We start from the raw sequence: 20,141 nt of genomic DNA on the forward strand, positions 1-20,141 counted from the left end.
CTTTCAGAAGATAAAATGCACTGACGGTGCTTCATAGCCATCGTCTTCATCGGAGCCTGAACCGTACTTCCAAATTTAAAGTGCCACGTTCTTTGGATTGCACAATGGAAAGAGTACGCCGAATGAAACAAGCAAAAAAAAAAAAAAAAAAACATGTCAAAAAAAAAAAAAAAAGAATAAATAGTTTACTTTTTCAACAATAATTGCAAAATTGGAGAAAAGTTTCAAAGCAAATGACATCAAATAGAAGTTAAATATCTCAAACTTGTTTCTTTAAATGTACAAAAAAAAAGAAGGGAAAGAATAGGATGGACAAGTCATGATTTGATGGAATATCTGGTTTGCTGGTTAGTCAACACTGCCATCTAGAGGTCAATGTTTCTATTACAGCTGCTGATATGAGTTTCTTCAATTGAATGTTTTTGCACTACCTTCATCTGCTTAACTACTGTGTATAAAAATGCAACACAGACTTGATTGGAGAGTCTAAGATTTTGAGTGAATTATGTTAAGACTTCCAGGATTTGCATTAAAGTTTGGAGAGAAAAAAAGCAAGGATGAAAAAAAATACAAGGTTATGACCAAGAATGCACAGCATCCATCTTTTAGAAATACACACTCCCTCCACTAGGGGGCCCTGGTCTTAAGTTATGCACCTTTTGATTTTAGCATAGATTAAAAGTTACCAGAAGACATTTTTGCATTTTCTTTTCACCCAATAATAAACTAATTACTATCAAGTGATTTGAACGAGAGGTCAAAGTATTGTGAAGTGGTTAATGGAGGGAACAAACGTCCCGAAGAGACAGAGAGTCAAGTATCTGTTCCTGATCCTACAGGCAACAGCAAACATCCAAAAAGGCACACAAGCATTTATTAGCTCGGCCACACACACACGCACGCACAGACACACAAACCCACACACACACACACACACACACCACACACACACACACACACACACACACACACAGAGGAAGTCAAGCACGCAGGTTAAGTGGTTAAGAGGAGGTTCCAGAGTGCGCAACACGGCCGGGTCCCAGGAACGTTCCAGGTGATTGTTTCTCATGGAGGGTGAGATTGTTCTTGAATGTCAGATCAAAGGCCGCTTGTTAACCTCCTCAGTTCCCGTCTGACAGCTGGAGGGAGGCTCAATAAGAGAGGATGGCGAGAGGGGACTGAGCTCTTCACGTTGATTAGACTTGCTCTTTGAACGCTCCTTGCGCAGCCGTGGAGGCGGCGTTGGCGGCTGCCGTCCGAACCGTCTTGTTGGACATGACGCCAGTGGCAAACTCCTGCTGGGCCTTCTCGAAGCTGGCGCCAGTGGTACGGTAGAGCGCGTGGATCTGAAAGACAACCAGAGGGTTCATCTCATTCGTTCACAAAGGTTTGACGAATCTGTGAGAGGCTTACCTTCTTGAACATAATGAGGGACAGGACAGCCAGGGAGGTGAAGAGAACTGCAATGAGGATCATCAGGATGCCCACTGGGATGCTTTTGTTCAGGCCAGTCAAAGCCGAGATCCAACCGCTAAGATGGAGGAGCGGCACGACAGAACATTAATAACTCTACAGACGCAGTGATATTTCTTTCAAAAAACATGAAACCAAAACCAAAAAACATGTCATTTCCTGCATTAAATACTCATATTTATCTTTACACTTTGCCACAAAGTGTGAAGATAAACTTAAGGAAATGACACAAACATTTCAAGACACTGAACACAATTTCCATCTTCGTGAATTGTAAACAGAAATGGAGTGGCGTCAGATTTTAGTGATTGTAGGATCTATTTTGTTTTTGGTAATAGACCACAAGCTGTTTCTTCTGCTAGTCCTAGAACCGGACATTTGTTTTAATCGTGCTCACCCAAAGTAGCAAAACGTGCTCCAGAGCACTTCCTGCTTTTGTATATTTAGTATGCTTAGCATCCATATATGCCTTTGAAGCGTGCCACAGCTCAGTTCAACCTTCCTGGTTTTTATGTGGACCAGAGTTCAATCACTCAATCAAACTCCCCAAACGAACAGGACTTTCTAGGCAAACCAACTAGAGTTTGCTGAAAGCGAATTAAACAGGGCTAGTCTGAATGCACCGTTTACAAACTTGCATTTCTTGTCAGTTCAAGATGTGTTTTGGGGCACGTCGCAACCAGCCGGGCAGATCTAGAAAGTCATATTTGTGCATGTAGTCATTTACAAAATAGGCATACACAACCTTACGTCTAATCTGTCTGGATTGCGAACGGCAATTTTTAAGTTTTGCCACAAATTCTCTGATTTCCATCAGAACATAAATCTCCTACCAAATGCTAAAAAAAATAAAATACTCCCATTTTTGCACATTTCCTGTGATACGCAAACTTTTAGTCATAATCCTACGATATAAGTGAAATACATTCTGCTGAAAACACAAAACGTTTAACCTCATCGTCTCACCTCGCACCCCAGCCAGTGATCCCAATACTCTGGAGGACGTAGACGCCAAACTGACAGATGTACACAAAGAAGAAGACAAAAAATCTGAAAGAGCTGTCGCTCCTGCAGGAAGAACAACAAAGAGAAAAATATGAGTGAAACAGGAAACGTCGCCTGTACCATTTGTCTTTTCCTGCAGATCTGTGTACCTGAATGCTCCGTAAAGCGGTCTGTACCAACAGACAAAAGAACAAGGCGTGAAGAGCAGCACCCAGAGGATGGACAAGCCAAAGTCCACTCCGCGTGCCGCGTCCACACAGAACCAGGCCAGGCAGCCCACCAGGTTGGCCAGCAGTGTCCCAGCGTGAACTGAAAGCAGGATAGGAGGATGAAGGAGCGACGACTGAAACTGGGACTGTAAGACTTTAGGGATGCAAACAATTCATTGACTTCAAATTAACTATCAATTAATGGCTTGTTAGATCAGAATGAATTCCAGTCAACTAACTAATAATGTCTCCTTAGACCTCCTTTTAATGTTGTAGTTTGGCCTCCATCCAGGGGAGGGAACTGCTGGCCATTCCAGTGGACACAGGACTAAAGATGATGAAGTCGCAGTATAATGGGTAAGAGAAACGGTCTGAACAGAATTCTGTGTGGGATGCAAAAGGCACTTTATACTGTTCTAATTTAAAATATGAACTTTGCCAAGTTTTTAAAGTTATGACTTTTAATAGCGCTCATTCACCTGACCTGCGTCAACTTCTCATTCAGAAACTACTGCTATGCTACGAAAACATGGAGCCAATCAGCAACGTCGATTCTGAGATCTGTTGTGAGTTGATGCACTTCAAGGAGTGAAGTCTCAGCGTTTCTTGCAGACTGTACTTCTGTATGAACAGCTCTCAGTTCATGGGGAATTAAGTGCTTCATAGATTCCATTCTTTTCATCTTTTATCTCTTTACAGTAGAACACAAATTCCTGTATTGTTAGTTGAATCGTGTGAAAAAAAAACACAATTTTCTGTTTGTTCAGTCAGTATTTCAAACAGCTCACAAAATAATGTTAAAATGTAACGACTTAAAAAAAAAACCTAAATAAAAAAACAAAACAAAAAAACAGCTTATTATGAAAAATTAAGCCCTTTACGTTATGAAAATACTGACGCCGCTCTTTGTGCAAGAGAAAACAAGAGTTTAAAGAAAATGGCCACTCATCAAATTATCGTCAATTGAACAATACGATCAATCAACTTTAGATTAGTTCATTAATCAATAAACCCCAGTGGGCAGAAGAAAATGGATGCTTAATATTTCAACATGTTGGTTTGGAAAAACAAAACAAGTACACTTAAATTTTCTTTAGCATTTGCTCTCTGAGTCCTAATAACTACTAAAAGCACAGAGTTTGCCTGACTCTGGGATTTCACATCACAGTGTGGAATATGACACAAGGCTGCTGGTGAACAGACTCAAGACAGAGTCTGTTCACTAGACTTTGTTGGCTGAATGCTAATGTTCTCTTTTAGGTCTGGATGTGGACCACAGCAACCTTTAAGGAATCACCTGACCCATTCCTTTCGTTGGACCACATGATCACACAACACGTGTTTGTCATGTGGCGACTGAATTCCTACACAGAGTCCTTCATCTTCTAGTTTACACTCGCGCACCAGCTGCAAGACCTCAGCTTTTATTCAGGGGTGACGAGAGCCGCTTGGACTAAACAACTGAGACTCTGTTTAACTTAAATAACCCCCCGGTGAAGGCAATAATAACAATACAGTGCCTTGCAAAACGTATTTACACCCCTGAACTTCTTTTGTTTTTGTCTCTGTCATCTTTCAAGCACAATCTTGCGTGTATTTTATTGAGCAGTTTGTATGGGAGACTATTAGCGGCAGGCTTAGGAGACAAAACGTTTTTCATTTTGAGAATAAGGTCATAATATTGTGAGAACAAATGACAATAAATTAAGAATTATACAAGAATAAAGTAAATAGACTACAGTAAAGTCAATACTAAATAAATAAATATGAGAATAATGTCAATATTACCAGAAAAAAAGCAGAATAAGGTTGTATATTAGGTGGTTGAAGCAGAAATGTGGAAATGTGGAATATAATGCAGAGTTACTCTTCATTGTGGTTTAAAGTAACTAACCCAATGATAACCAACATTCTCATGTTTCATTCTAGAACATGACAATGAAATTATTATGAGCACCAGGACACGAAATGATCATTTCAAAGAAAGAGGGTTATGTCAGATGTTTATAACGATTCAAAATCTGATCTCATTAAAACTACTTTTCCTCATAATTTTAATATTTGGTAACATTGAGTCTTTATTCTACTCATTTGAGTTTAATCTTTATGCTTAAACTGCTCTGAGTGTGTTGCCCGTTTTTAGAGTATCTATCCTCCAGTTAACAGTTAACTGATCACTAAAAGCGTTGTTAAGGCTTTGTAAATCCTAAAAGGTGAGAAGCTACTCACACATCCAGAGGTAGTACATGATTTTGACCGTCTTCTGGAAGTCCACAGGAATGTCCACGGTGATGTCATGGTAGAAACACGGCCCCACCGGGAACTTCTCCGGGAGAGGAGGCCAGTTGTTTTTCCTGCCTGGATCAATCAACATACAGTTAATTAAAAGCTCAAAATGTCATAAAAAACTGTTACAAAGTAAAGAAAGATCTGAGAATCGTTTAATTCTCAATGTGATCATACCAGTCAGGGGGTTTCCAAACTTTTCTATGCCACGGCTCCCCAAACAGACGAAGCCACAAGAAACGCTTCAACATATGTGAACATCAACTTTAAGAATGTTTTTATTCTCTTCTTCCCCCTTTTTTTCTCATCTTCCCTCCAACTTTCTGCGATGCCCTCCCCCATTTTGATCTAAGTTAAACCAAGTTGTCAAAAAAAACAACAACTCATTATTGCTAAAGAGAGAACATCTGTGTGGAAAATAAATGTTTAGCTAAGATATTTTTGTAGGAATTACAAAATAGGTCACTCTGACCTCCTGATGCGCTGAGGGACTGCATCTCCCTCTCCCGCCGGTCCAGCTCCGCCGCCTTGCGTTCCAGCTCCTCCTGCCTCCGCAGAAGCTCAGAAGCTGCTCCTGACGACTCCTGCCAGCACAATCCAGAAGGAATTCATCAACACGCCAGAAAACATTTTGGGTTCTTCTGCATTTGCTTTTGTGTTGTTACTCCTGCAGACTAGACCTAAATTCTCTCTTCCCAAACGTTGCCTCCTGCAGCGTTCAGATGCCTCCGGCCAAAAGAGGTTTGGAAATTTTGTTCTATGAATTGCCTAGAAGTGGCTCAGTGATGCTGGGGGCTGTTTGGCTAGAAATCTGCATCAAAACTACAGAATCCCTCCAGGCCCCACCCCGAAACATGCAGTTTTTTTTTTATTGGTGTACCTGCGCCTGAGGTTGTGAGTAGGCTGGAGGCTCCTCTGAGGCCCTCATGATGGCAGGCTGTGTGGTGGCCCCGGGGCCTGCACTCCTGGGAGCCATACCTATAGGACTCTGAACAGGAGCCAAAAAAGGAAACAGCCATTTAAATGTGTTTTTTTTCTTTTTCTTTTTGTGAGACCGCAACTATCTCACAGTGTGTGACAATGAGGTGACATGGAAAATGCTCTTTAAAACCCCCCAAAACAAAACGAAAAAACCTGCTGCAAGTACATAAGAAAGTTAATGTTTCTTCAAATGGCGAACATGCTGAGTTATCACCATGTTCATACCTTCTTCCAATAGGACAATAAAAATCTGATAACACTGCATTGAAACACTGGGTGAACCATTTCCCTCAGGGGAATTCTGATGGAATATTTCACAGAAAATATCAACCCAAAATATTTTTAAAAATCCATTTTATAAGAAGATATTCAGCATTAGTTTTGTTTTTGCTCGTTTTCTCTATTTTTCAGGCATATGTGGATGTTTTTAGCAAAAATCACCAATCTCCAAATGAAGAGAGCAGCTATTTGTTCTTTCAGCAAATTGACTTTTTTAAGAGTCTGTTTGCTCTAGTTAACAATTAATCAGTTACTAAATTGGTTGACCAGTATTTCAATTATTTATTAATCACAATGAATTATTTCAGCCCAACAGAGTAAACATTTCTTGCAGAAATAATCTAAATTTGAAAACTGTTTCAAATTTAGATTACCTGTTTCTGTGGCAGTACTGTGCCTTGATAAAAGAAGATGACAAGTGAGTTTACAGGTTTTAACTTGGAAAAAGTGAGCATCAGGGATCAATTCAGAGAAAAAAAAAATTTATATGCAAATCTGTGAGTGTTCAAAGACTCACTGGTTTGGCATCTGTGAAGGGGTTGTACTCCTCTAGCCCTGCAGTGGCCGTCTGTCTTGCTTGTGTCACCGATGGATCCTGAAACAGACAATTGGCTTCATGTGGCAGTGCTTTCAAATCTATCACAAGATTTGGATTTTGAAAAGTAGCATGAGAGAGGGCATGAGAGCTCTCTTTGTTCAAACAAAACTAGTCTACAATTCAATATTGGCAAAGGAAAGATCATCTCAATAACTTTCACAAGACAAAATCAAAAATAGTCGACCTTTTGAGTTCAAATAGGATCCTTTTCACTGCTTCCGACACATAAACAGAAGAGCACCATCTGGCACGTGTTTCTCATAAGAATCCAGCTAATTATTGAATTGTAAAACTATCAGAACTCTAAAGTGCTAAGAAATGACAGCTGTGTCCTGAGTAAAATTTAAATAAATAAGTAAACAAAAACATGGATAATTTAGGGCAGAGCGAAAAACTGATTTCATCAATTAATCAAAATTTTGGTTTTTGAAGATTAAATTTTTGGAAAATAGCAATTTGGCCAAACATTTTCTTTGACAAGCGCGTTTTACAGCTTCCATTTGGACTTTATGCAAACTCTATGACGGTATATTAGATTTCTTGTTTTTTTATGACATGAAAACATTCGGATTTCACAAATACCTCTGCAAAATTAGAAGAATAATGTAATTTTAGGAGACCTCCAACACAAAAAATATTCTAACAATTTAAATGAAGAATGTTGATGTTCTTTTCAAGTTATACTTATATATAGGTTTTACAGCTAATACTAAACAGAAATATTGAATCTTTAAACACATTAGCATTGAATTATCAGCAGCAGAACTTTGAAACGATTCTGCATAAGACTGAATCTATTTCGAAGAACAAACATGAACTGAAGAGCCCCTCAGTTTTGAGGGGGTTTCCCCCTGAAAATTTTTTTCCTCACATAAATTTACGACTTTAATATTTGGTAAAATTGAAGAAGTGTAGAAGTAAAACGCGTGATTCACGGACGCATGCGTCACAGGTTTCGCGTCCCCAAAACAAAACAAACAAGAAAAATCAATTAAAACCGGAAATGATTTGCCAAAATAAAAATAATTAATTTTCAAACCACGTCGCACAGCCCCGGTATGCAGGTATTTGTATTCAAATCTTCGTCCCTGCACCCAAGAGATGACAATATATCGTCACCGTTCTGTTTCATAATTGGCTTACCATGAGCTGCCGGTTAGCCTCGCGCGAGTGTCATTCAAATGGCTGCTGGAGACAAACATCCAATCTGGGTTATTCCTAAAGTGGCAGCCTCATCCAGTCCCGGTGATGTCCTCTTATTGTCTCTCCTCGACTCTTAAATGTCTCGCAGCAGCTCTTCCGCATGCAAACGAGGCGTCACCGGAGCGCTGTCGTTAATTTTTCAGTGTACACTGCGTTTAAATTTTAATGCTGTCCTACTGCCTGGCTCCACAAACCCAATGCAAATGAACTGTGTATGTTTTTTTTTCCTTCTTCTTTTGGAACATCAAAAGATCATCTGGCACGCTCTGCCTGCTGCATGCCTCCATCATGGAGACTGTTTTTAATGTAGACGTGCATAAAAATGTCTACCATATTTACCACTGACATAGTATAATTAACCTACTTTCTGAGAAATAGGACAAAACAGTCAAAGACCAGAGGGTCAATTCGCCCCATATGTCGCCAATAATGCCACCATATGATTCCATCAAGTATTGATTATAGCGCCGAGGGTAATGGCCGACATTGCGCGGGATCTGGAAATGAAGGAAATGGATGATTTACTGGGTACGTCATCATTCGATGATGACGACATCAGATTCATTTTCAAATTGATTCCTTAATTTTCAAAGCTGTCATGGTTACAAAAGATTTCAAACATTTTCCGTTCTTTGCTAGGTGTGTTGCAGAAAGCTCCAAAACAATAAATGGCACGATAAATTAAATGAAGCTCAATAATTTCCATTTGCATGATTTATCGTGTTTTTCCCCTCCTCTTTTCTCTCTTTATAAAAAAACTGGATGACAAAAAAAATCTTATCTCTGCTGCTTTGGTCTCAACCAGCTCTTTCTGTTGAAAGACAATTTTGTTTGCTGAATCTTCATCATTTTATTTGCCCTTTCTGATGTTTTGTTTGTTTATTTTTGGATAGTTAAAATCTCTTCCAGTTCTAATGTTTAAATATTCATTAGAATTGAAAATGTACTGATATTTGACAATGTGTTCTTGCATTGCATTACTTGAAAAAGGTCTGAAAAGAGCAATATTATCATTTATCCCAATAACTCCTGGGACAATTAATCATCCAGCAAAATTTGTTATCATGACAGGCCTATTGTTCCACTCTTTTGGTTTTAAGCTAATTTAATGAGACAGAATAGAGACAGTCACTGCCGGCCAGCTGGCTGAAGCATGGATACTACACTTTTCCTTTGCCTACAAGAAACACAAATCAAGATATATTTTAAATATTTCTGATACTGAAACATCCAGAGACCTATGCAGGGAAAACAAAGGGAGAGCCGCCCAACTCATGACAAGGTAACTCCGTTATAAGCAACAAGCTAAAAGCTAAACCTCAGAGATACTCTATAAAGAGAAAAACAGTCAAATGAGGCAATATTCTGCAGAATAAACTGCTAAATTTAGTAGCGTTTATTCTCTAAAAACAAGTGCTATAGATAAAAATCTTACAGTTGTAATTATTTTACTATTTAGATTATTTAACTATTTTACTCATAATGCTCATATTCTTCATGAGGAAGTAGGAATAATTGTTGATTTAGTTTACAATGAAAGCAATCTGATGATGTTTTAGGTTTTTAATTGACTTTTTTGTGTGATTACGCTAGTACTTTAGATTATCATACAATGAGAGTCTAAAACCAGACAAAACTTAAAAGCGACTTCTTCTGTTAGAAAGGAATTAGGGTGGATGATGATGTGAACTAATTTGATCATTTCGTAATTATCTATTAAATGTTTGGTTTGCCCTAAAAACGACAGATGTGGGAAAATTGTCATGATATTTATTTCATGACAATTTTCATGAAATAAATATCATGACAATTTGGCAAAGGAAACACCATTTCCTTCTTTTCTTTAGTGTTTTTGGAATGCAGAATTTGCGTACAATATAAAATATGAGATTCTACAAAACAAGCAAGCAGTGATACTGCGATGAAGATAGGAAGTTTATATATTTTACTGCTTTAACTACACGTAAACTCTACAAGGTCATGATTACTACAACACTCTTCTTTGTGCATGGTTTACCGAGGGAATAAGACTCAAAGTTAGCCATTTTCAGTAAGAGTGAGTAGTTTAAATATAAAGTCAGATGAAACACAGATGTGAAAGTTGCTCATTCAGGCTTCAAGACAGAATGACACCCAAAGGAAGGGCAAATGGATTACAGTATAGCTGATCTGTTTTATACTTTTGAGACAGTATGGGCAGTAGCCCAGGACCCAAAGTTTTGGGGCGGCTCAAAGTTTTAGACTTTGCATTTTTGTTTTTTAGTAAACGTTGAACTTTATATGAAACTCATAGACTCATGTGAAACATGCTGTTTTAATTTAGTTTAAAAATTATTTTATCAATGTATATGTGTATATTTGAAAATTCGGAAGTCATAGTTTTTTTTTTGGGACAAACCATCTAATGCATAAATCTATCCACTAGTGCACAGTTCTTTGCATAAGTAAAATGCTTTATTTATTTATTTGTGGATAGGGCACCAAAACTAACTCTAACCCAGGGGCCCTTATTCTCCTAAATCCGGCCCTGGGTGGGAACCCTCTTAGGAATTTCACCCTCCTTAAATCAGTCAAAAATACCTTTTTAATAACTGAGTTTCTGGCTCACCAAAAAAAATCCTCAACCAACCACTGATGGCCGTTTGTGCATCTTTGCACCATCAGATATGACTTATAGGGGAGCTTCGAGGTCAAAGGCAAGCTGTCCCCACACTAGACAGAAGAGGGACATTTTGACACAAAGACAATATGCTCTCATAGCTCTGCTTTGTTTTGAGTCCCTGCTTATCACTCAGGTATTTAATATCTTGTTAATTTTCTATATGAACATATAATTCAGTGTATAAATGAACTAAATGAACCAAGTCAGACGTAAACAACTAAGTGCGTATAAACCTGTTGAGTTCGCGCTAACACCTGCTGTATATTTCTATATTTCATATAAGTCTTCAAATTCAACTAGTTTTATTCCAGTGCCTTCACAGAACCCAGTCGGTACCAAACTTTCCCGACTAACGTGTCGCCATGTCGTTGCTATTAATGTTGCATGAACACAGCTGCTAAAGAGGCTAACTTAGCGTTACCTGAAACGGGTTGCTAAAGTCCTGCTCCGCGAATGGGTTGCTGTCGAAGTCGGACATTCTGCCACTGAACGGACGGCTTCGCGTCGGTTCCGTCCACGTCCGTCTAATGCGTCGGCGGTTCTGGTGATATTTAAGCCTGAAAGCCGGGTGAGGCGGCTCGGAGGAAACAACGGCCAGGTGGAGGTGAGGTGGGGGAACGTTGACGCTTCCAGAAACAGTATCCTGGAGGAGAACGCCGGATCGAGCGTGACGCGAGGACACGTCAGGCGGAAGTGCAGAAACGTCACAGACGGGAAACGCAAGCGGACAAGAAGAGGCAGCCAAACCTGCTTTTTAATTCGGAAATATTTCAGATTTTAATGTTACTATTGAAAACTTCTTGAACTTACTGCTGATGGTAAAGATAACCAATTAAAAAAATACACAGATAAAGCTGTTAATATTTACTCAAATGCGTCAGTAATTAATGTGTCTTTAAGAATAAAACACGGGTTGTTAATATGTGCGTATATATATATTATTTCACTGAATGTTTTTATGTCAGTGGGCTTTTAATTTAAAACTGAACTTCATTATTTCGTTTGCTTCAGGCTCTAGTCGCTGTATATCTATGGCCGCCCTGCAGCTGAAGCCCGGTCATGTGATTCCAACTTGTCCAACTCACACTTCCGCTTCTGCGTGCGAAAAAGTTGTGAACAAATCTGGAAGAAGTTTAGCTCTGCAGGAACTTTAAAAAAAGAAGAAAAAAGACACTACGCTGACATTTTTCCTGACGAGGTGACGCGACGTTTACCGCTCCAAACATACACGGAGGGAGTCAGTTTCAGAAGCGACGTCATGTCGACCACAGCTCTGTACAACGACCAGCAAGGAGGCGCGGAGGCTGCGGTGGAAGCGGGGCAGGAGACCTCCGCCTCCAGCAGCGGGGCCGCCTTTGGACTTTTCAGCACCGACTTCAAGAAGTAAGTCGACTCCACGTGTTTCACTTCCGAATAGTTCCGAGGTTCCGAGTGAACGGGTTTGTGGTCGACACCATGTAGCTGTTTGCAGTTGCCAGCATCAACAAAGACTTGCTAGCGTTCCTTGTTGCACACCATCATTAGGGACCTTTGACCCGTCATGTGAGCCCCAACTACATCCCTTTAACTTCAGCTGACTCTAACAAAAGTAATAACCTCGTCCACGCCACCGTTTTGTGTTCACGCTTTGTTATGCTGGTGCGCAAAGTTTCAGAATTCGGAGTTGGCGATATGGGCTTCAGATTTCATCACGATATTTTCGGTTGATGTTTATCGTGATGATGATAAAACACTCCTTTTCAGTCTCTCCCTTTTTTTTAAGGCACAGCAATCAAAGGCTTCCAAATCAAATGCCACTCTTGAAAGATGTTTGAAATTGTCTCCTTCATATGGAACTGATTTTTATTTATATCACTTTAGTCATCCTGTGCAATTTATTGGAAGTTATTAATGCCTACATGAAAAGGTGGAGAAAATAATCCCAATACAGTGAGTTTTTTCCCCCTACGCATTATTAATTGGAACTTATTGCGATAAATCAACATTTTTACAAGAAATCTCCCACAATAAATTATACGATACTTTGGGGACAAGCTAGTGAAACTTGTATTTCTTTCATTTTATGTTGGAAATTTTTTCTGTTTGAGTTCTTGGAGTAAAAAAAAAACTGGAATTGAGCTGGAAATTTGAAGTGACCAGAAAAAAAGCTCGATCTGTGCATCTCTCGATCAAATTTACATTTACTAGTTTATTGTTTTTGATTGGCTTTAAGTCATTTTTTGCTCCATGTTTGTGGGCTGTTTGCCTAATCTTCATGTCGGTGTGTAACTTTGTCATGTTTTTTTTTATTTATTTATTTATTTTACATTGTAATGCTTTTAATTTTTCAAAATCAATAATTGAAAAGCAGAATTTTACAACATCTTTCTAGTGTGAGGTGTAGGAAACGGCTCAATTACATTCTGATATAGTTTTGCAAACTGTGACTGTTGTAGCAAAGATGCGATAAGAATGTCAAACACCTTTTCGAGATGCAAAACTGTTCACACCATTGTTTATTCTTCAATTTAGTTTGGTTTAAAGGAGGCTACATAGTTAGGATGTTGCAGTTTCTTTTTTATTATTTTTAACACTTCAGAAAGCGACCACCAGAGGTCAGCAAATCACAACCTTAATCAGCTTTTGGATCCATTACTGTTAAAGTCAAACACATTAATGTAGAGAGCTTCAGATTTTAAGTTATCTGAGGTGTGTGATAAGAGAACTTTTTACTTATTTATTTTTATATTTTGGCCTTAATGCTATAAATAATGACGCCGAAAGAATGAACAAAGGTTTCTATAGATACATTTCCTTACCTTAGGAAATGTCGTCCCAGAAGAGTGGAAGCTGTTATAGTTGCAAAAGGTGGGAAGACATTATGTTAAATCCTGTGTTAGGAAAAGAATGTCACATTACAGGCTTTTAAAATATATATACTTTAAAGAGGCAGCACTATATAAATGCAACTTTTTTTGAGCAATTGATCATAATGTATAGTTATTCCCTCATCAAATGTATGCCTGAAGTGTTGTTTATAAAAGCCGAGCTTTCACATCACAAAGCAGCTCTGTGACGCAACTCCCCCACACAGCTCCTTCAGACTAGCAGAAACAATTAGCAAACACCTGGTGCTTCTGCTGAGCTCATTACACAAACTATTTCTCAGTCTGGTGCTCTAATGAATGTTTGTAAATGCATAATATAGGTTTGTTGTTGTGATGAAGTGCTGAGTGTTGGAAAGAGCAGGGGCGTCTTAAAGAGACGAAGGCCCAATTTCAAGTCATCAAATTTCTTTTAAGTCATATTTAATACATGTATTGTTTTTATAGCTACTGGGTTATGTGTTTGTGCTATAAAATGATACTACATGGATGGAAAATGCATAACACATCAACAGAAACACAGCTTTCCTCCATAACTACGGTTTCCTCTTCTGTATTCAGTCAAGCCATCCCTTCAAAGAAAACAATCTGGGTTTCAAACGGGCCAAAACTAAATTTGTCATAAGCCAGATTTCTCCATGTACAATATAAAAAGCCCCTCCCTTCTTTTGTACTCCATGTCTTCAAGGCTATTTCCTCACATTCATCCTGGCTTGGCTATCTTTGATTAAAGGCCTGTCCTGTTGGCCTCGCCTGCCAAACTTGGCAGGGCATGCAGACCCCGGCTGTGTCGGCCCAAGTGTGGATTATCGTACGGTGGTAGCAGAGGAGAAGTGGCTCTATGTTTACCCACCAGTCGAGATAAGGCCCTCCTTTTTCCCCAAGAGGGAAGTGTTGTTGAGTCGCACACAAAGCCAGGAGGCAGGTGAGGCAGCCGGGGCCACATGTGCCAGCAGGGAGCAGAAACGGTCGAATGACGTCCATTCAGCAGCAGGAGCTCAGGACGTGAACAAACCCTATCCTCAGGCATAAGGATGACCGGCCATTAGAAGGGGGCATCTTGTGACTTTCTTTTTCTTTTTTTTTTATTTTTGCACAACAGAAGAGGAAGAGAGAAGTGAATGACAAAGTCCGTGCAGCCTGTCTTGTGGCGTTTTCCCAGCAGTGTCTGGCTTTGGCTAAAAAAGACGACTTCAGACTGAAGCTGAAGAAGAAACAAACATTTGTGGACTTTCCGTCAGAAGACACTGCAGGATGAACGGCGGTTTCTCGTCGCTGCGTTCGGAGGCGGCTGGGGCCATGAGGACGGTGCTGGTGTCCGCCGAGAGCTTGCAGCTCACTCTGAAGCCTGAGCTCACTCAGGAGGAGCAGGCCCTGACGCACGCCGCCGGTGGCATTAAACTCAAGGAGACGCTCAAAGCTGGGTACAGCAGTAAGGCCGTTGTCTGAGAAGAGACGTCTGCTTGGTCACTGAGCCAGATGAAGTGGACAGAAGAATGTTTGGAGAATTAAAAAAGCGATTTGGTGGTTTGAAGCACAAATATTGGAATTACTGTATTAATGTGCGAAACTAGAGATGCATCGATCTGATACTGAAATCTGTATCGGTCCAGATATTGGAAAAAAAAATTATATCAGGTTTGCATCAATGTGTCCAATTCATAAGATCAGATTTATTCAGCCTAATTTTACGCTTTTTTTTCCTCTGAGTGTCGTCATGTTTAGCTCTTTTACAATTCATTCAGAATTCCTAATTTCACTTGTTGAACCATTTGATTGAAGGTTTGTTCCAGTTTATTCAAGGTATTCAAATGTTTCCTTCAGTTTCTTTATTATTTATTTTACATTGGCTGTTACTCTTCTAACTGCACTGACAGAACAAATGAAAGTTGTCCTCACATGTTTGACCAAGCTTGGGAAGCTATTGGTGTATTTGAATGTGCTCCACTGGTGCAGAGTAATCAAATACATTTATAATTCAGTAGTTTTATGTCTGTTTAAAAAAAGAAATACTTTAAATCAATTCAGCATTGTCGTTTTTGTATCAGAAGTGGAAAAGGTGGATAAAATGTGAATAACCTTTCTTTCAAATTGTACAGAAAGTCCAATTGGGAATTTTAAATATAATGTAAAATAAAAACAAGGCATGAAGTCGCTCAGAGCACAAAACATAGGATTAGACTGAATAGATCCATCATTAAGGATCGGGCACATTGTCAGAGATATCCCATCTAGAATTCTTAGCAATATCAGGACCGATACAGATATTGACATCAGATTGTTGCATCTCTACACTTTTACATTCAAGGTGGAATGAATTAAGGCATCTGCAGAGTTTTGCATCAATTAGCCTCAACAAAAGGTAACCCTGCTTGTCATAGGAACCGTCTGAGAGTTCGCCGAAACAGTTGACTGGTAACAATGTCCTGCTGTTCTCCACATGGGACACTGAGAACAACCATTGTGAGTTAGCCTGTTGTCTTCCTAAAACGTGATCATTGTCGTCATGCCAACAATGAGCCGGTTTATCGCAACCTTTTCAGAGGACAGCGTTGTTGTCAGACTGTGCCGCTGTTGTGCAGCGTTACCTTTGCGTTTGTGGGGACCCACTGCTCCTTGTGGGAACTTGTGTGGTCCCCATAAGACGAAATGCTGTTTCTGGGTCAGGGGTAGATTTGTAGATTGAGTTTTGGTCTGTTTTAGGCACGTAGGGTTACGATAATGGTAAGGTTCAGGCTGTAAAAATGAATGGAAGTCAATGGAAAGTCCCCACAAAGATAGCCACTTAAACGTGTGGCTTTGGGTGAAATGGATCCAGGTGTCCAGAACGTGGGGATTTCACAGCACCTTTGACCCAGTCGAAACTTTGAAACTGATTAGTTAAATAGCCTTTGTTGGCACACGATGTTCCAGCTGAAACATTGAGCAGAAATGTCTTCCTGTTCCCAGAAACGAAGACCTGAAAGAGATGCTGGAGAGCAACAAGGAGTCCCTCAAACTGGAGGCCATGAAGAGGATCGTTCAAGTGAGTTCATTCTGATTTATTTGCCATTCTTACATTTTTTTTTTTTTTTTTTTAGAAAAAACTACCACAACTACTATGTATATATACTCACATATTTGTATTCCTTTTAGCTCATTTCTAAGGGGAAAAATGCATCTGACTTGTTTCCGGCGGTGGTGAAGAATGTCGCAAGCAAGAACATTGAGGTATGACACCATTGATGATTCATTTCATGTTGGCATGACTCGCCACGTGGTTTCTGCTAGCCTGGCGCTGGAACAAATTTCCTCACATACAGCAAGAATTGAATCATGTGGACGGCTTAATTGAGTTGCGGCGTTGTTATTATCCATGCAGTGGATGACCTAATTAAATCAGGATATTTTATAAAAAGCTGATTCTGTTTCAAATGGATCCAGATTTATCTTCGTTTGTCTATGTTTGGCTTCTGTAGATTCTTTCATTTATATTACAACCAGGCCTTTTGCAAAAGCAATAAATCAGTTAATTGCATGATAAATTAAATGAAATTGCATTGTTTGCTGTTGTTCTCTTTTCTCTCTTTCTACCAAAAACTGGATGACAAAAGTCTTCAGTCTGGTGCTATGGTCTCATTTTTTTTGGAAGGACAATTTTGTTTACAGAAACTTCATAATTCATTTTATTTCTTCTTTTATTTATTTATTTTGGATATTTAAAATATCTTCCAGTTCCAGTATTAAATGTTCAATAGAACTGAAAGTTTATTCATTTTTGAGAATTTGCTCTCGCATTATTATTATACCATTAACATTATATTGCTTGAAAATGGTCTCAAAGCAACAATATTATCGTTTATGGCAATAACTCCTGGAACAATTTATCGTCCAGAAAAGTTTATCATAGTTACAACCACAAAATTTAATGGGTTTTAATTAGATTTTTTTTAACTTGAAAAGTAGTGCATCATACACAAACATAACACATAGTTTTGTTTCTTTTTGGGGGGGGTTATGAGACTCAAACATGTTGAGAGTTTCTTTCATCCAGAGGACGGGCCTCGATATCCTCCCCGCGAAGCTGATTTTAGCAAATGACCAAACTCTAAGCAGCTGTTCCAGAAGGGGGTCCATGCCCAGTGCCTGTGAATATTGATTAGCAGCAGCAGAATAAATCACGATGCGCAAAGGGGGCTAGCATGTGAGCAGGGGGCCAGAGGCCGGGCGCCGCATTCGAGTCAAGGCGCCGAAGCAGCTGGGCGGCAGGGACCGGGGACAGGCCGGCGGATATAATTGAACAGAGGTGCTCTGCAGTCACATCTCCTCTCTCCTGCCTCGGCTGCACCAGCTGCTCGGGTTGTGTGAGGTCTTCTTACTTCATCTCGTCTCTCTCGTCTTTCCCCGGCTCTTTCCAGTGTGTATGTGCGTGTCCTTCTCTAAAAATGGCCGCCTCACTCATTCTTGCTCACCTCCCTCCCGCCCCTGCGAGTGGCCACAGAGTCGCACTAATTACTGCGCAAGCCGAAGAGCGCGAGTGCATTTTGCTGACAGCTGCTGCGATTTCATATGAAAGCTTTTTATTTTTATTTTAATCATTTCTGCTCTGTGATTCTCACACACTCTGAAGCTGTGTGTTTTGCTCTGTCTTTTGGTCTAGATTTATAGTTATTTGCAGAAAAAAAGTGTGTGCGTGTGTGTGTGTGTGTGTGTGGGTGGGTGTGTGTGCGTGCGTGTGTGTGAGATAGAGATTCAAATCTTTCAGTGTCTTTCTAATACTGAAAGGGTCAGAGTTTGATTCAGAAACAATTTTTTTTCTTCTGAAATCAGTTTTACATTACATTGGCTGTTCAACTTTTTAAAACCATTTTTAAAAAATTGGTTAAGTTTTTTTAATCAATTAAAGTTTGGTTTTTTTTTTTAAACAAAAATTAAAAAAGATTTTTTTTTTCCAACCAGTTTAGAATTTTTTCTTCAATATTTTAAACCAATTCCAAAACATTGGCTTATTTTTTTTAAGTCAGCATAGAAGTTTTTTTTTTTATTTTTTTTGGTTGAAGGGAGCAGATCCTTGAGGGCAGATTGGTTGTGCCTCCTTTTTTATGGTGAGTAATGCCGTTAATTTCAGCAGTAATGACCAGAATGATGATTGAGAACTGTGCTGCTCTGCTGCTGGTCAATACGTGCTGGACTAGAACGCACACGCCCAATTACTGGCTGAAACTGTCCATGATTGTACCTGAAATGTAACCTTTCTCCTGACCTCCAGCTGAAATCAACTCATAAATGAGATAAGTAGTTCCTCAAGCAAGTTGTCATTTTTTCACAACCCCTTTTCTTTCCTCTTTTCCGTCTCGTTGGTTTGTTTCCAGAGCTCTAACGAGGTTTGAAGCTGATTTTTAAATCTGTTTTTGCAAAGTTTAGGCTTTCAGACGCTGATTTTTAGAGTATTCTGATTTGTCTTTTAGAGCTATAGTTAAGTAACGGCAATCTAAATATTCTAACAAAATGTTTTTACTAGGAGCTGAGGTGACGTCACACTGTGTGCGAGAGTGGACTCTGTTTGAAAAACAAAGACGATGACCACAAGCTTTAAAGGAGCAGTTTTATGTAAACTCAACTTTTTTGCACTTTACGTCATGTTATAGTGTTATTCGCTCATCAAAATCATACTTGGAGTTTTGTTTTGATTCTTTCATGCTTGATTGAGAAATCCTTTCATCTCAATGGCAACCATTCAGCTGTGCAAAATGTCTGATTAGACCTCGCTGCTTCTAAAAGGCGTAGCTCGTTCTTAGAGCTGCAGTTTCTAAGCTTCTGCCACACAGAGCAGCCCTCCTACTCGACTCCTTTAGACTAGCCAACACCAGTTAGCAAACACCTGAGTCCTCTACATGTTAGAAATTATTGTTTGGTTTTTTTACTTGTTTCTCATATTAGATTTAACGCTGCCAGTTCTCAATCTTAGCGAGAACGGACTGCGTAATTACTGGTCTGTGACTTTCTTCTGTGTATGGGTCATAGGGTCCAGGTTCCTATTCTGGGCCAGGACGTTTTTAGCTGATGACTAGCAGTAAATCCTGGCTTGAAAAGGTGATCCGAAAGCAGTGATTCTGATGTAAAAAAAAAAAAAAAAAAGGCAAAAAAGGAAAACGGCCTGCGATCTGATTGAACGTCCTACATTCCAGGATCGGCTTTTTAAAGCCGTTTCGGTGTTGTCAGCGCAGCCTCTTTCTCTCCTCGAAAGGCTGAAAAAGATTGAATCTTTGAGCTATCGGCCACCTGATTTTTGGTGTGTCTGTGGTTTTATTCTTCTTTCCTTGCTGAGGAGCCGAAACGAATCAACGGACGGCTGGACTTTTGGCATCCAGGCTAGACAGGAAAGCATGACAAATATTATCTCAAGCTTTCCTGTGAGAAACGAAGAGCAAGGCTGACTCAAACCATGAACTTCTGAAGACGGGAAACCTTTTGTAGCAGCACTTTTTCCAGTCCTTTGAATAGATAGACGTCCAATGAAAAACAAAAACAAACTGTAGGAAAGCTGTCCTATTTACCTCATGCATCATTGTTCATATTTTCCATTTGATAACTCCAAGGCT

General features: G+C 39.5%; 2 protein-coding genes across 4 annotated transcripts in view; one reads left to right on the plus strand and one right to left on the minus strand.

Moving 5' to 3' along the window:
• Window positions 1-153: 153 nt before the first annotated feature.
• On the minus strand, window positions 154-11,367 carry LOC129374195 (secretory carrier-associated membrane protein 1-like). Of its 2 annotated transcripts, none has more exons than XM_055052468.1 (9): window positions 11,118-11,367; window positions 6,751-6,828; window positions 5,854-5,961; window positions 5,446-5,557; window positions 4,917-5,045; window positions 2,628-2,787; window positions 2,440-2,541; window positions 1,414-1,531; window positions 154-1,346 (listed from the first exon to the last, which is right to left on the minus strand). In XM_055052468.1, the coding sequence occupies exons 1-9, from the start codon at window positions 11,172-11,174 to the stop codon at window positions 1,197-1,199; spliced, it is 1,014 nt and encodes a 337-aa protein (XP_054908443.1). In that variant the 5' UTR covers window positions 11,175-11,367; the 3' UTR covers window positions 154-1,196. The 2 variants fall into 2 exon arrangements, with proteins under 2 accessions (XP_054908443.1, XP_054908444.1); XM_055052469.1 differs by lacking the exon at window positions 11,118-11,367 and adding an exon at window positions 7,975-8,170.
• Window positions 11,368-11,763: 396 nt separating this feature from the next.
• Window positions 11,764-20,141, plus strand: part of ap3b1a (adaptor related protein complex 3 subunit beta 1a) — a 52,598-nt gene continuing 44,220 nt past the window's right edge. Inside the window, exons 1-3 of one of the 2 annotated variants that reach the window (XM_055052429.1) lie at window positions 11,764-12,079; window positions 16,510-16,585; window positions 16,696-16,770. In XM_055052429.1, the coding sequence (XP_054908404.1) occupies window positions 11,955-12,079; window positions 16,510-16,585; window positions 16,696-16,770 (276 nt within the window). In that variant the 5' untranslated portion in view covers window positions 11,764-11,954. Of the gene's footprint in view, window positions 12,080-14,527; window positions 14,985-16,509; window positions 16,586-16,695; window positions 16,771-20,141 lie in introns of those variants that run through there. The other variant, XM_055052430.1, reaches the window with a different exon arrangement.

The sequence above is a fragment of the Poeciliopsis prolifica genome, unplaced genomic scaffold (genome assembly GCF_027474105.1).
Source record: "Poeciliopsis prolifica strain line A6 unplaced genomic scaffold, Auburn_PproV2 SCAFFOLD035, whole genome shotgun sequence".
Classification (NCBI taxonomy): Eukaryota; Metazoa; Chordata; class Actinopteri; order Cyprinodontiformes; family Poeciliidae; genus Poeciliopsis; species Poeciliopsis prolifica.